This window comes from Lithobates pipiens, unplaced genomic scaffold, assembly GCF_037356315.1.
Source record: "Lithobates pipiens isolate NorthernLeopardFrog02 unplaced genomic scaffold, aLitPip1_a1.2 Scaffold_8, whole genome shotgun sequence".
Classification (NCBI taxonomy): Eukaryota; Metazoa; Chordata; class Amphibia; order Anura; family Ranidae; genus Lithobates; species Lithobates pipiens.
The window spans coordinates 11,126,746-11,139,139 of NW_027507903.1; the positions used below are offsets into that span (position 1 = coordinate 11,126,746).

Sequence of the window (12,394 nt, forward strand, 5' to 3'; positions counted from 1 at the left end):
AGGAGAGGAGAGAGAGAGAGAGAGAGAGAGAGAGAGAGAGGGGGGAGAGAGAGGAGGGAGGGAGAGAGGGAGGGGGGGGAGAGAGAGGAGGGGAGAGAGAGGAGGGGGGAGAGAGAGGAGGGGGGAGAGAGAGGAGGGGGGGAGAGAGAGGAGGGGGGAGAGAGAGGAGGGGGGGAGAGAGAGAGGAGGGAGGGAGAGAGAGAGGAGGGAGGGAGAGAGAGGAGGGGGGGAGAGAGAGGAGGGGGGGGAGAGAGAGAGGAGGGAGGGAGAGAGAGAGGAGGGAGGGGAGAGAGAGGAGGGGGGGAGAGAGAGGAGGGGGGAGAGAGAGGAGGGGGGAGAGAGAGGAGGGGGGAGAGAGAGGAGGGGGGAGAGAGAGGAGGGGGGAGAGAGAGAGAGGGGGGAGAGAGAGGAGGGGGGAGAGAGAGGAGGGGGGGAGAGAGGGGAGGGGGGAGAGAGGGGGGGAGAGAGAGAGGAGGAGGGGGGGGAGAGAGAGGAGGGGGGGGAGAGAGAGGAGGGGGGGAGAGGAGGAGGGGGGGGAGAGAGAGGAGGGGGGGGGGAGAGAGAGGAGGGGGGGGGAGAGAGAGGAGGGGGGGAGAGAGAGGAGGGGGGGGGGAGAGAGAGGAGGGGGGGGGGGGAGGAGAGGAGGAGGGGGGGGGAGAGAGAGGAGGGGGGGGGAGAGAGAGGAGGGGGGGGAGAGAGAGGAGGGGGGGGAGAGAGAGGGAGGGGGGGGAGAGAGAGGGAGGGGGGGGAGAGAGGGAGGGGGGGCTGTTACTGATTAAAATTTTCGTGTTCTATTAATAGATTTTTTTTTTAATCGACTAATTTTGATTAAATTATAAAAACACACATACAGATCCAACTACTTTTAGCTGATCTCCTTGCATTGCAGCTCTGCATTAGTCCGTGGTAAACACTATATACAATCACCCGACACTAGTTAGTTTCCACAATCCATGACTCAACTTCACAGTTCACACAAATATGTTTTAAATGTAAACTGTAGCACTGACGCAAGTCATTTTTTTCCCCCACAGTAGTGTGACAATCCCTCCACCTCCGGTCTTACTAATCACTCTCACCTTATGGCATGGACCCCTGTGCAAACAGGTGGTCATGCAAGCGGGTATCAAAAGGGGTTAACACGAACCATAAACTTCTCTCACGTCTCCTTAGATCTCAGCAAGGACGCCGGGTCATAGATCTTTTCTTTCTACCCAAGTGCTCACCGCTTAAGTACAAGATTTCATTTTTGTGTTCAAACACAAACTACTCACATAAAGATGATAAAAACACAGCATGTAAAGCCGACAACCGTGTTAGTTCCGTAGGGTGGCAGCGGGTGATGTCATGCGTAGCTCCTCCCCCCGTACGAGTTACGTTCAATCAGAACTTCAACGTCACCGGACTCCTCCCCCCTTCCCTTTGTTAGCAGACGGAGGCACTTGGGGAAGGGGGAGGAGTCCGGTGACGTCGATGTCCGTGATGTCACCGAATCTCCGACGGAAATCCCTGAAGACCCGGAAGCCGGCGGAGAGGCGAGTATTTTGATAGATCAAAAAAAAATTACGATTAATCGAGGAATTAATTCTTAATTCCCACAGCCCTAATATATACATATCACACACAGCATCTCACAAAAGTGAGTACACTCCTCACATTATTGTAAATATTTTCTTCTATATTTTCATGTGACAACACTGAAGAAATGACACTTGTCTACAATGTAAAGTAGTGAGTGTACAGCTTGTATAACAGTGTAAATTTATTTATTTTTTTGGGTTTTCGAGCAAAAAGAAATTCTGATTTTTGACATGTAGGAGAGGAATGTCCGAATTGGGCCTGGAAGTGGTTAAAAATGGAAAATGCCATATTTGGCTACTAGGGGACACCAAGGGGGAGATTAACTAAAATTGGGGCACACAAGAAATCTGGTGCAGCTGTTCATAGTAACCAATCAGCTTCCAGGTTCTATTGGCAATGCATTGAACAAACTGAAGTTAAAAGCCGATTGGTTGCCGTGCTCAGCTGCATCAGACTCTGCTCCAGTTTTATTAAATCTCCGTATCATAGGAAAGTCTATCGAGGGGACAAATGTGGCATTTTCCATTTAAAACGAATGAAAAATATTCACTCAAAACAGGAAAAAGTCCAATAACATTCCCCCCCACCCCTGTTGGCACGAAATAAATATACCCGCACTCTCATTGGGTGAACTGAAGTGTGAGAGAGAGAAAATATTATATATATATATGCACCCCTAGAAGTGGAGTGGATTTGGGTTTCTACGTCATCTCTGACTCCAGCACAGTCCGCACAGCGTACACCCCGTCCTCACACCCGTCATTCCGCTGTGCACCGAGTTATATCTGCTGCTTGTACCAACAAAAGGAGAAGACAGGCGGACTGATAAGTTTGCAAATAAAATTTAAATTTGCATCGGATGACGTGTCATCATTTAATAGAAACATTCCACATAAAATCCGGGAGAGACCCAGAAGCAGCGAGGAGACAACCATCGGGCACACATAATTAGGAGGGTACATTTGGGGGTCGAGTCAAAGCTTACAGGAAGGCACAGGAAAGAGTCAGACCCTCATAGACAACATAGAATAAAAACATAAAAGTTGTGCCCCCCCCACTGAGATTTCCCCTCATCTCCGGTGTGGATATTCAGGTGACAACTCTGATGTGTTGGATGTCTCTCTACAAACCTCCTTCCATCTACACCCATCTCTGTACCTTCACCTGCATCCTCCATACACCCCTACTTCCATCTCCACACCCCTACTTCCACCCCCATACACCCCTACCTCCATCTCCACCTCCACCCCCCTACTTCCATCCCCACCTCCATCCTCATACACCCCTACTTCCATCTCCACCCCCATACACACCTACCTCCACCCCCTACTTCCATCCCCATTCTCATACACCCTACTTCCACCTCCACCCCCTACTTCCATCCCCACCTCCACCTGCATCCTCATACACCCCCACTTCCATCTCCACACCCCTACTTCCACCCCCATCAACCCCTACCTCCATCTCCACCCCCCTACTTCCATCCCCACCTCCACCTGCATCCTCATACACCCCTACTTCCACCTCCACCCCCCTACTTCCATCTCCATCTCCACCTCCATCCTCATACACCCCTACTTCCATCTCCACCCCCATACACACCTACCTCCACCCCCCTACTTCCATCCCCATCTCCATTCTCATACACCCCTACTTCCACCTCCACCCCCCTACTTCCATCTCCACACCCCTACTTCCATCCCCATCTCCACCTCCATCCTCATACACCCCTACTTCCACCTCCACCCCCCTACTTCCATCACCACCTCCACCTGCATCCTCATACACCCCCTATTACCATCTCCACACCCCTACTTCCATCCCCATACACCCCTACTTCCATCTCCACCTCCCCACCCCTACTTCCAGCTCCACTTCCACCTCCCCACCCCTACTTCCATCTCCATCTCCGCATCCCTACCTCCATCTCCGCATCCCTACCTCCATCTCCGCACCCCTACTTCCATATCCCTACCTCCATCTCCACCCCCCTACTTCCACCTCCCTACTTCCATCCCCACCTCCCTCTCCACACCCCTACTTCCATCCCCACCTCCCTCTCCACACCCCTACTTCCATCCCCACCTCCCTCTCCACACCCCTACTTCCATCTCCACCTCCATCCTCATACACCCCTATTACTATCTCCACACCCCTACTTCCATCCCCATACACCCCTACTTCCATCTCCACACCCCTACTTCCATCTCCACCTCCCCACCCCTACTTCCATCTCCACACCCCTACCTCCATCTCCACCTCCACACCCCTACTTCCATCCCCATCTCCACCTGCACCCTCATACACCCCTACTTCCATCCCCATCTCCACACCCCTACTTCCATCCCCCATCTCCATCCCCATCCCCATACACCCCTACCTCCATCCCCATCTCCCTCTCCCGCTTTGTCCTCTCCTCTGTATTGCACTCAGGTGATATGGGGAGGTCACACTCTGTAGCCCCCTCATTGCATATATAATCCCCTCCCCTCAGTACCTGTACGTCGCTGAGCTCCACCCTCAGGTAGATCTCCCGGTGCCGCTGCGCCCAGAACACCGGAGGGGTCAGACTCATCTTTCCGCTCACCGACTGACACACACCGGCCGAGCTGTCAGTGCACCACCTGCAGGCGGGCGGGGAGAAGTTCAGCCGTCCATCCCACATAAGGGCAAACCAGTCACTTCCGTCCGCCATGATGAGTGAGGGCATGACATGACCCGGGGCGGCCATCTTGACTAAGGGAAAAAAAAACAGTACTTGGTTACCTGGGCAGAAGGGAGGCGAATTTCAGCAAACACCAATCCGCATCCGAAGTCACCTCCGGAGTGATATTGTGACGGAGCATCCTCTGTCCCCGGGAATGGAAGTGACACCCTGACCGCTCCTCATTACATCATCACCGGGGACGGGCCTGATCCGGGCAATGCTGAGAAAAGCTCCATTCATCAGTCCTCCCAACACAGGTATTCCCATCATCAGTCCTCCCATCACAGGTATTCCCACCATCAGTCCTCCCATCACCAGTCCTCCAATCACAGGTATTCCCACCATCAGTCCTCCCAACACAGGTACTCCCATCATCAGTCCTCCCAACACAGGTATTCCCACCATCAGTCTTCCCAACACAGGTATTCCCACCATCAGTCCTCCCATCACCAGTCCTCCAATCACAGGTATTCCCACCATCAGTCCTCCCATCACCAGTCCTCCAATCACAGGTATTCCCACCATCAGTCCTCCCAACACAGGTACTCCCATCATCAGTCCTCCCAACACAGGTATTCCCACCATCAGTCTTCCCAACACAGGTATTCCCATCATCAGTCCTCCAATCACAGGTATTCCCACCATCAGTCCTCCCAACACAGGTACTCCCATCATCAGTCCTCCCAACACAGGTATTCCCATCATCAGTCTTCCCAACACAGGTATTCCCATCATCGGTCCTCCAATCACAGGTATTCACATCATCAGTCCTCCAATCACAGGTATTCCCATCATCAGTCCTCCCAACACAGTAATTCCCACCATCAGTCCTCCAATAACAGGTATTCCCATCATCAGTCTTCCCAACACAGGTATTCCCATCATCAGTCCTCCCAATCACAGGTATTCCCACCATCAGTCCTCCAATCACAGGTATTCCCACCATCAGTCCTCCAATCACAGGTATTCCCACCATCAGTCCTCCCAACACAGGTATTCCCACCATCAGTCCTCCCAACACAGGTATTCCCATCATCAGTCCTCCAATCACAGGTATTCCCATCATCAGTCCCCCAATCACAGGTATTCCCACCATCAGTCCTCCCAACACGGGTATTCCCACCATCAGTCCTCCCAATCACAGGTATTCCCATCATCAGTCCTCCCAACACGGGTATTCCCACCATCAGTCCTCCCAATCACAGGTATTCCCACCATCAGTCCTCCCAACACAGGTATTCCCATCACCAGTCCTCCCAACACAGGTATTCCCATCATCAGTCCTCCCATCACCAGTCCTCCAATCACAGGTATTCCCACCATCAGTCCTCCCAACACAGGTATTCCCACCATCAGTCCTCCCAACACAGGTATTCCCACCATCAGTCCTCCCAACACAGGGATTCTATACTAGAAATAAACTTTGCTGCCCAGAGGGCTGATGATGGCTAAAAAAATAGAAAATTCTATATCAATATAAATATAATATGAAAAAATATCATCTATAATTTCATTGGTGTCAGTGGGAGGAATAGTGCCCCATCATTGGTGTCAGTGGGAGGATTAGTACCCCATCATTGGTGTCAGTGGGAGAAATAGTGCCCCATCATTGGTGTCAGTGGGAGGAATAGTGCCCCATCATTGGTGTCAGTGGGAGGAATAGTGCCCCATCATTGGTGTCGGTGGGAGGAATAGTGCCCCATCATTGGTGTCAGTGGGAGGATTAGTACCCCATCATTGGTGTCAGTGGGAGAAATAGTGCCCCATCATTGGTGTCAGTGGGAGGAATAGTGCCCCATCATTGGTGTCAGTGGGAGGAATAGTGCCCCATCATTGGTGTCAGTGGGAGGAATAGTGCCCCATCATTGGTGTCAGTGGGAGGAATAGTGCCCCCATCATTGGTGTCAGTGGGAGGATTAGTACCCCATCATTGGTGTCAGTGGGAGAAATAGTGCCCCATCATTGGTGTCAGTGGGAGGAATAGTGCCTCATCATTGGTGATCAGGTATTCCCATCATCAGTCCTCCCAACACAGGTATTCCCATCATCAGTCCTCCCAACACAGGTATTCCCACCATCAGTCCTCCCAATCACAGGTATTCCCATCATCAGTCCTCCAGTCACAGGTATTCCCACCATCAGTCCTCCCAACACAGGTATTCCCATCATCAGTCCTCCCAACACGGGTATTCCCATCATCAGTCCTCCCAACACAGGTATTCCCATCATCAGTCCTCCCAACACAGGTATTCCCACCATCAGTCCTCCCGACACAGGTATTCCCATCATCAGTCCTCCCAACACAGGTATTCTATACTAGAAATAAACTTTGCTGCCCAGAGGGCTGATGATGGCTAAAAAAATAGAAAATTCTTTATCAATATAAATATAATATGAAAAAATATCATCTATAATTTCATTGGTGTCAGTGGGAGGAATAGTGCCCCATCATTGGTATCAGTGGGAGGAATAGTGCCCCATCATTGGTGTCAGTGGGAGGAATAGTGCCCCATCATTGGTGTCAGTGGGAGGAATAGTGCCCCATCATTGGTGTCAGTGGGAGGAATAGTGCTCCATCATTGGTATCGGTGGGAGGAATAGTGCCCCATCATTGGTGTCAGTGGGAGGAATAGTGCCCCATCATTGGTATCATTGGGAGGAATAGTGCCCCATCATTGGTATCGGTGGGAGGAATAGTGCTCCATCATTGGTGTCAGTGGGAGGAATAGTGCCCCATCATTGGTATCGGTGGGAGGAATAGTGCTCCATCATTGGTATCGGTGGGAGGAATAGTGCCCCATCATTGGTATCGGTGGGAGGAATAGTGCCCCATCATTGGTATCGGTGGGAGGAATAGTGCCCCATCATTGGTATCGGTGGGAGGAATAGTGCTCCATCATTGGTATCGGTGGGAGGAATAGTGCCCCATCATTGGTATCGGTGGGAGGAATAGTGCCCCATCATTGGTATCGGTGGGAGGAATAGTGCTCCATCATTGGTGTCAGTGGGAGGAATAGTGCTCCATCATTGGTATCGGTGGGATGAATAGTGCCCCATCATTGGTATCGGTGGGAGGAATAGTGCCCCATCATTGGTATCGGTGGGAGGAATAGTGCTCCATCATTGGTATCAGTGGGAGGAATAGTGCCCCATCATTGGTATCGGTGGGAGGAATAGTGCTCCATCATTGGTATCGGTGGGATGAATAGTGCCCCATCATTGGTATCGGTGGGATGAATAGTGCCCCATCATTGGTATCGGTGGGAGGAATAGTGCCCCATCATTGGTATCGGTGGGAGGAATAGTGCTCCATCATTGGTATCGGTGGGATGAATAGTGCCCCATCATTGGTATCGGTGGGATGAATAGTGCCCCATCATTGGTATCGGTGGGAGGAATAGTGCCCCATCATTGGTATCGGTGGGATGAATAGTGCCCCATCATTGGTATCGGTGGGAGGAATAGTGCCCCATCATTGGTATCGGTGGGAGGAATAGTGCCCCATCATTGGTATCGGTGGGAGGAATAGTGCCCCATCATTGGTATCGGTGGGAGGAATAGTGCCCCATCATTGGTGTCAGTGGGAGGAATAGTGCCCCATCATTGGTATCGGTGGGAGGAATAGTGCCCCATCATTGGTATCGGTGGGAGGAATAGTGCCCCATCATTGGTGTCAGTGGGAGGAATAGTGCCCCATCATTGGTATCAGCAAACAAAATAGCGCCGCAAGGGCCAGATATAAACAAGCAAAGGGCCGCATCTGTCCCCCGGGACCGAAGTTTGGAGACTACTGATGTATGACATAATATAAAAAAAATATATATATATTTTTACTATAATTTGTATTATATTATATTTAATATAAAATAGAATATAAATATGATGTGAAACTATGTAAAATAAAATATATAACATACTAAAAATTTGAATGCAAAATAATCTATATTGTATATTATACTATTCTATAGTTTGCAATATATTTAATGGTTATGTATAATATGATATAAAATAGAAGATAAATATATTATGAATTAATATAATAAATAACATAATATATAATATAATACAATGTAATCTAAAAATTGTATTTAGATTTGATACATTTTTATATAATATATTTTATTTTTGTTATACTATAAGTTGTATCATATTTAATTATGTAATAGAGTATTAATATAATACAAAATAATATATAAAAAATAATATAGAATTTAATTCATATTACATTTGATAATTTTTTAAATAAAATAAAACAGTTGTGCTCATAAGTTTATATACCCCTGGCAGAATTTATGATTTCTTGGCCATTTTTCAGAGAATATGAATGATAACACAAAAACTTTTCTTTCACTCATGGTTTGTGTTTGGCTGAAGCCATTTATTATCAATCAACTGTGTTTACTCTTTTTAAATCATAATGACAACAGAAACTACCCAAATGACCCTGATCAAAAGTTTACATACCCCAGTTCTTCATTTCGAGTATTGCCCCTATAAAGTGATTGTAAGGGGTAGTTTTTTGTTTTCTTAACCACTTCAGCCCCATAAGATTTTACCCCCCTTCCTGACCACTTTTCCTGACCACTTTTTGCGATTCAGCACTGCGTTACTTTAACTGACAATTGCGCGGTTGGTGTGCAGTGCACGCCTGAGAGATCAGGTACAGTAATGTGATTTTGTGCAGGGGAGCCAGCGTGCCGCAGTAAAACTGCAGCGGCTGGTCCGGAAGCAGTTAAAGCGGAGGTCCACCCTAAAATGGACCTTCCGCTCATCGGAATCCTCCCCCCCTCCGGCGCCACAATTGGCACCTTTCAGGGGGGAGGGGGTGCAGTTACCTGGATAATCCAGGTAACTGCACCCACTTCCGGGATAGCTCTCTGCAGAAAGGGGCATAGATTACGCCCCTTTCCGCAAGTGCCCGCCCCCTTCCGCAAGTGCCCCGCTGCCTGCTGGGAAACACACAGATCCCAGAGGCAGCGGGGACCGTCCTTATTGCGCAGCGCGGCTCGCGCATGCGCAGTAGGGAACCGGGAAATGAAGCCGAAAGGCTCCACTTCCTGATTCCCATACCCAAGATGGCGGCGGCAGCACCCAAGTGACGATCTAGAGCGGGCGCGCTGGACAGGTAAGTGTCATTATTTTAAAAGTCAGCAGCTGCAGTATTTGTAGCTGCTGGCTTTTAAAAAAAAAAAAAAAAACGCGGAGTCCCGGCGGACTCCCGCTTTAAATAACAGCTTGTTTTGCACAGTGGCCCCCGATCTGGGGTCCCTCGGTGGCTCTCTCGGCTCCTCCCCACATCAGATAACCCCCTTAGGAGAAGCGCTCTCCCGAGGGGGTCACCTTGCAGGCACGCTCCCGAGTCCAGCATTTCTGTCCGCCGAATGTATGACTCGGCCACGCCCCCCCCGGCTCCCGCGTCATTGGATTTGATTTAGAGGTCGACCGATATGGGTTTTTCTCTGGCCGATGCTGATATTTAGAAATCATGGCGGCCGATGGCCGGTATATGATGCCGATTTTTTTGGGCCGATATGTTAGGCCGATTTTATTCATTTATTTTCCTTTTTTTTTTAATCCCCCTTGATCTCATAAAATCTAACACACCTTTCCCACTGGGGCGTTTTTCAGGCGCTTTTGGGCTAAAAATCGTGCCTGTAAAGTGCCTGCAAAATGCCTCCTCTGCAGTCTGTGTGAAAGACAAAGTGCTTTCACACTGAGGCGATGCGCTGGCAGGATCTTAAAAAAAAAAGTCCTGCAAGCAGCACGTTTGGAGTGGTGTATACCGCTCCTCCACCACTCCTGCCCATTGATATGAATGGGCACCACTGCCGAAGCGCATGCAATGCGATTTGGCAACGGTGCTTCACGGGCGCATTTAACCTCTTCCTCGGCCGCTAGCTGGGTTATATGTGCCCCACTAGCAGCCGAATAGCACCGCTAAAATGATGGTAAAGAGCCGCTAAAACTTGCAGCGTTTTACCATCAACGCCTGCCCGCTCCAGTGTGAAAGCAGCCTTCATAAGTGATACAGAAAATCTCTTACATTTAAACATTTATTAAACAAAACAAACCTCCAATCAGTTTACTTGTATGTATGATTTAGATAAAAAAAAAAAAAAAACCTATACATTAAATAAAAACAGGTAGTCAAAACTTTTGGACGAAAAAAAAATGGGCTAACTTTACTGTTTTTAAACTTTTTTTTTTTTTTTAAATAGTGTATTTTTTTCCCAAAAAAATGCATTTGAAAGACCTCTGTGCAAATGCCGTGTGACATAAAATATTGCAACAACCGCTATTTTATTCCCTAGGATCTCTGCTAAAAAATATATATATAATTTTTTGGGGGGGTTTAAGTGATTTTCTGGCAGAAAATACAGGATTTTTACTTGTAAGCAACAAGTGTCAGAAAAGATTTAGTCTTTAAATGGTTAAACTGAGAACTTTACACACTGAGATGACTTCATTCATTCAGAAGTGTAAACATTGTATCTTTTTTGCTCTTTTCTTGGCAGCCTGCCCAGAGAGGAGGAAAGTCGTTTCTATGGCAACTCACACTGACTTCTATTACAGAAGTCATTTCCAAGTCACAATGTAGTTCTAAATCTGCCTTTTTATCAGCACAATCGACCGATGCCGATTAATTAAAATACGGCAAATATCGGCCAATATATCGGTCGACCTCTAATTTGATTGACAGCAACGGGAGCCAATGGCTGCGCTACTATCAATCTATCCAATCAAGAACCCTGGGCAGAGAGAGAGAGCGCCCCCCCCCCCCCCCGCCGAGTCAAGTTCTAGGGCTCAGGTAAGTAAAACGGGGTGGGGGGGTCACTGCCAGGCGTTTTTTCACCTTAATGCATAGGATGCAGTGGCGTAGTGTGGGGGGGTGTTTCAGGGGTGCCGTGGCCCCGGGCGCGTCATTTAGGGGGGCGCTACTGCGTCGGTATGTGTCACTCACTGCTGCTATCTCCTCCTAATTTGAATGCCTGTGTCCCTGGAGTTCCGGCCGCCATGTTAAGTGTCCGGTGCCCTGTCATTGGGCGTATGGGCGGCGTAGGGCTGGCCTGTCCGTGATCGATCCTGAAGTCCCGCCTCTGCACATGACCCCCTTCCCACCCTATCACAGAGCGCTGCGCCGGACACTGGAGAGAAGCAAAAACGTGAGTTGTCTTCTCCAGGCTCCTCATATCACCTATCTCCTCTGATATCATATCCGGACCGATGCAGGACAAGAGAGAGAGAATAGAGAGAATAGAGAGAGAGACAAAGAGAAGAGAGATAGAGAACCAAGAGAAGACAGAGAATAGAGAGAGAGACAGAGAGAGAATAGAGAGACGGAACCAAGAGAAGATAGAATAGAGAGACAGACAGAGAATAGAGAGAGTGAGCCTAGAGAAGAGAGAGAGATTAGATGAGAGAGAGAAGAGAGAACAGAGAGAGTACAGGGAGAGAGCGAGAGAGAATAGTATAGTATGGTGGTCAGTTAGTATAGTGTAGTATGATGTGTAGTGTAGTATGGTGGTCAGTCAGTGGTATGGTGGAAAGTGTAGTGTAGTATGGTTTGTAGTATGGTGGTCAGTGTAGTGTAGTATAATGATCAGTGTAGTTCTCAGTGTAGTGGACAGTATAGTATGGTGGTCAGTGTAGTGTAGTATGGTGGTCAGTGTAGTGGACAGTATAGTATAGTGGCCAGTGTAGTGTAGTATAGTGGCCAGTGTAGTATAGTTGTCAGTGTAGTATAGTGGATAGTACAGTGGACAGTATAGTGGTCAGTGTAGTGTACGGTATAGTGGTCAGTGTAGTTCTCAGTGTAGTGGATAGTATAGGGGTCAGTGTAGTGTACAGTATAGTTCTCAGTATAGTGGTTAGTATAGTTCTCAGTGTAGTGTACGGTATAGTTCTCAGTATAGTGGTTAGTATAGTTCTCAGTGTAGTGGACAGTATAGTATAGTGGTCAGTGTAGTGTGTAATGGTCAGAAAAGCAATCTGGTTGGTCAGTAGTAGTACTATTGTATTGTTGGAAGGGACTTGGAGTGCTAAAAGTCCGCAGGTTAGGGGGGCGCAGATTACTTGCCTTGCCCCGGGTGCTGACAACCCATGCTA

At 48.6% G+C, this 12,394-nt stretch overlaps 2 protein-coding genes across 4 annotated transcripts in view; one reads left to right on the forward strand and one right to left on the reverse strand.

The window, feature by feature from the left end:
- LOC143963884 (very-long-chain (3R)-3-hydroxyacyl-CoA dehydratase-like) overlaps positions 1–4,295 on the reverse strand; it is a 56,036-nt gene extending 51,741 nt beyond the window's left edge. Inside the window, exon 1 of the mRNA XM_077473624.1 lies at positions 4,079–4,295. Within this exon, the coding sequence (XP_077329750.1) occupies positions 4,079–4,291 (213 nt within the window). The 5' untranslated portion in view covers positions 4,292–4,295. The remainder of the gene's footprint in view (positions 1–4,078) is intronic.
- Positions 4,296–4,332: 37 nt separating this feature from the next.
- LOC143963883 (dipeptidyl peptidase 8-like) overlaps positions 4,333–12,394 on the forward strand; it is a 70,366-nt gene continuing 62,304 nt past the window's right edge. For 2 of the 3 annotated variants that reach the window (XM_077473620.1, XM_077473621.1), the window contains exon 1: positions 4,333–4,545. In XM_077473620.1, coding sequence (XP_077329746.1) covers positions 4,506–4,545 — 40 coding nt within the window. In that variant the 5' untranslated portion in view covers positions 4,333–4,505. Of the gene's footprint in view, positions 4,546–6,579; positions 6,595–12,394 lie in introns of those variants that run through there. The other variant, XM_077473623.1, reaches the window with a different exon arrangement.